General features: G+C 41.7%; 1 protein-coding gene across 1 annotated transcript in view; it reads left to right on the forward strand.

Annotated features, from left to right (window-relative positions):
* LOC101861543 (dystrophin) overlaps positions 1-958 on the forward strand; it is a 5,444-nt gene extending 4,486 nt beyond the window's left edge. Inside the window, exon 5 of the mRNA XM_005109221.3 lies at positions 452-958. Within this exon, the coding sequence (XP_005109278.3) occupies positions 452-667 (216 nt within the window). The 3' untranslated portion in view covers positions 668-958. The remainder of the gene's footprint in view (positions 1-451) is intronic.
* Positions 959-1,546: the final 588 nt, after the last annotated feature.

Raw genomic sequence — 1,546 nt, forward strand, 5'->3', positions numbered from 1 at the left:
TCTCAGCTTCCCGGAAGCATACAGTGCAAGCAGCCGATTAAGCGCTCAAACACTAACAAACTGACAAGATCTTTCGCTGTCTATAGCCAGGTACCCATTCCCACCAGGGTGAAGTGAGGAAAATTCGTGTAAAGTGCCTTTCCCAAGGACACAACGTCGGGTCCCTGACGGGATTCGAACCCACGACCTTACGGTTGCGAGTCCGAGAGCCTAAGCATCAGCATGAGTGGTTGGCGCGTGGTCTGTTTGTGGTTTGCTTCTTCTTTCCTATCAAACATCTATCGTCCTTACTTGTTCTTTTTTGTGTATGTTACTCTCTTGTAAAACATTTATTCTTCGGCACTTTTATAACCTTATTGTGTTGCTAGTGCTGTAAAGTTCTTACTAAAACTAAGACGTGGGCGCTGGTAAACGAGTGACCCCTGTTGTCCTCTCCCTGTCCCTCCCTCAGGTGACCTTGACCGTGCCGCAGAAGGTCGTCCAGGTGGAAGAGGAACTGAGGAAAGTGAAGACGCTGAACGAAGGTCTGGACGATCTGCAGAACTGGGTGGACAGCACCAAGGTCGTTCTTGCCACTCAGGCCTCGCCGGTGAAATCTTTGACCGAGGTGGACGGCAACGACAGCGTCATCATTGACAGACAGGTGAGAAATGTCATAGACAGGTGAACATATCGTAGACAGACAGGTGAGACATTTACAGACAGAGCGGTGAGAATATCATAGACAGACAGGTGAGAATGTCATAGTCAGGTGAGACATTCATAGACAGACAGGTGAGAATATCATAGACAGACAGGTGAGAATATCATAGACAGACAGGTGAGAATGTTATAGAGAATGTCATAGTCAGGTGAGACATTCATAGACAAACAGGTGAGACAGTCATCGACAGACAGGTGAGAATGTCATAGATAGACAGATGAATGGATAGATAGACTGTTGGATAGGTTAAATAGATAGATAGATAGACTGTTAGATAGGTTAGATAGATAGATAGACTGTTAGATAGGTTAGATAGACAGATAAATGGATAGATAGACTGTTAGATAGGTTAGATAGATAGATAGACTGTTAGATAGGTTAGATAGATAGATAACCAGATGAATAAGGAGATTGATAGATCGATAGATAAGCAAATAGGTAGACAGAGGAATGTTGATGTGATATTTCTGTGTTTCCCTCAGTGATAGAAAGATGGATTGATAGATAGACAGATAGATAGATAGACAGACAGTGATAGATAGATATATAGATAGATAGATAGATAGATAGATAGATAGATAGATAGATAGATAGATAGATGGATGGATGAACAAATAGATAGATGAACAAATAGATAGATGGATGGATGAACAAATAGATCGATACACTGATGTTTTATTTCTGTTGTTCCCTCAGTGATAGATAGATGGACGGATGAACAAATAGATAGATGGACGGATGAACAAATAGATCGATACCCTGATGTTTTATTTCTGTTGTTCCCTCAGTGATAGATAGATGGATACATGGATGGATAGATGGATGGATGAACAAATGGAAGTA

This window comes from Aplysia californica, unplaced genomic scaffold (genome assembly GCF_000002075.1).
Source record: "Aplysia californica isolate F4 #8 unplaced genomic scaffold, AplCal3.0 scaffold00756, whole genome shotgun sequence".
Lineage (NCBI taxonomy): Eukaryota > Metazoa > Mollusca > Gastropoda > Aplysiida > Aplysiidae > Aplysia > Aplysia californica.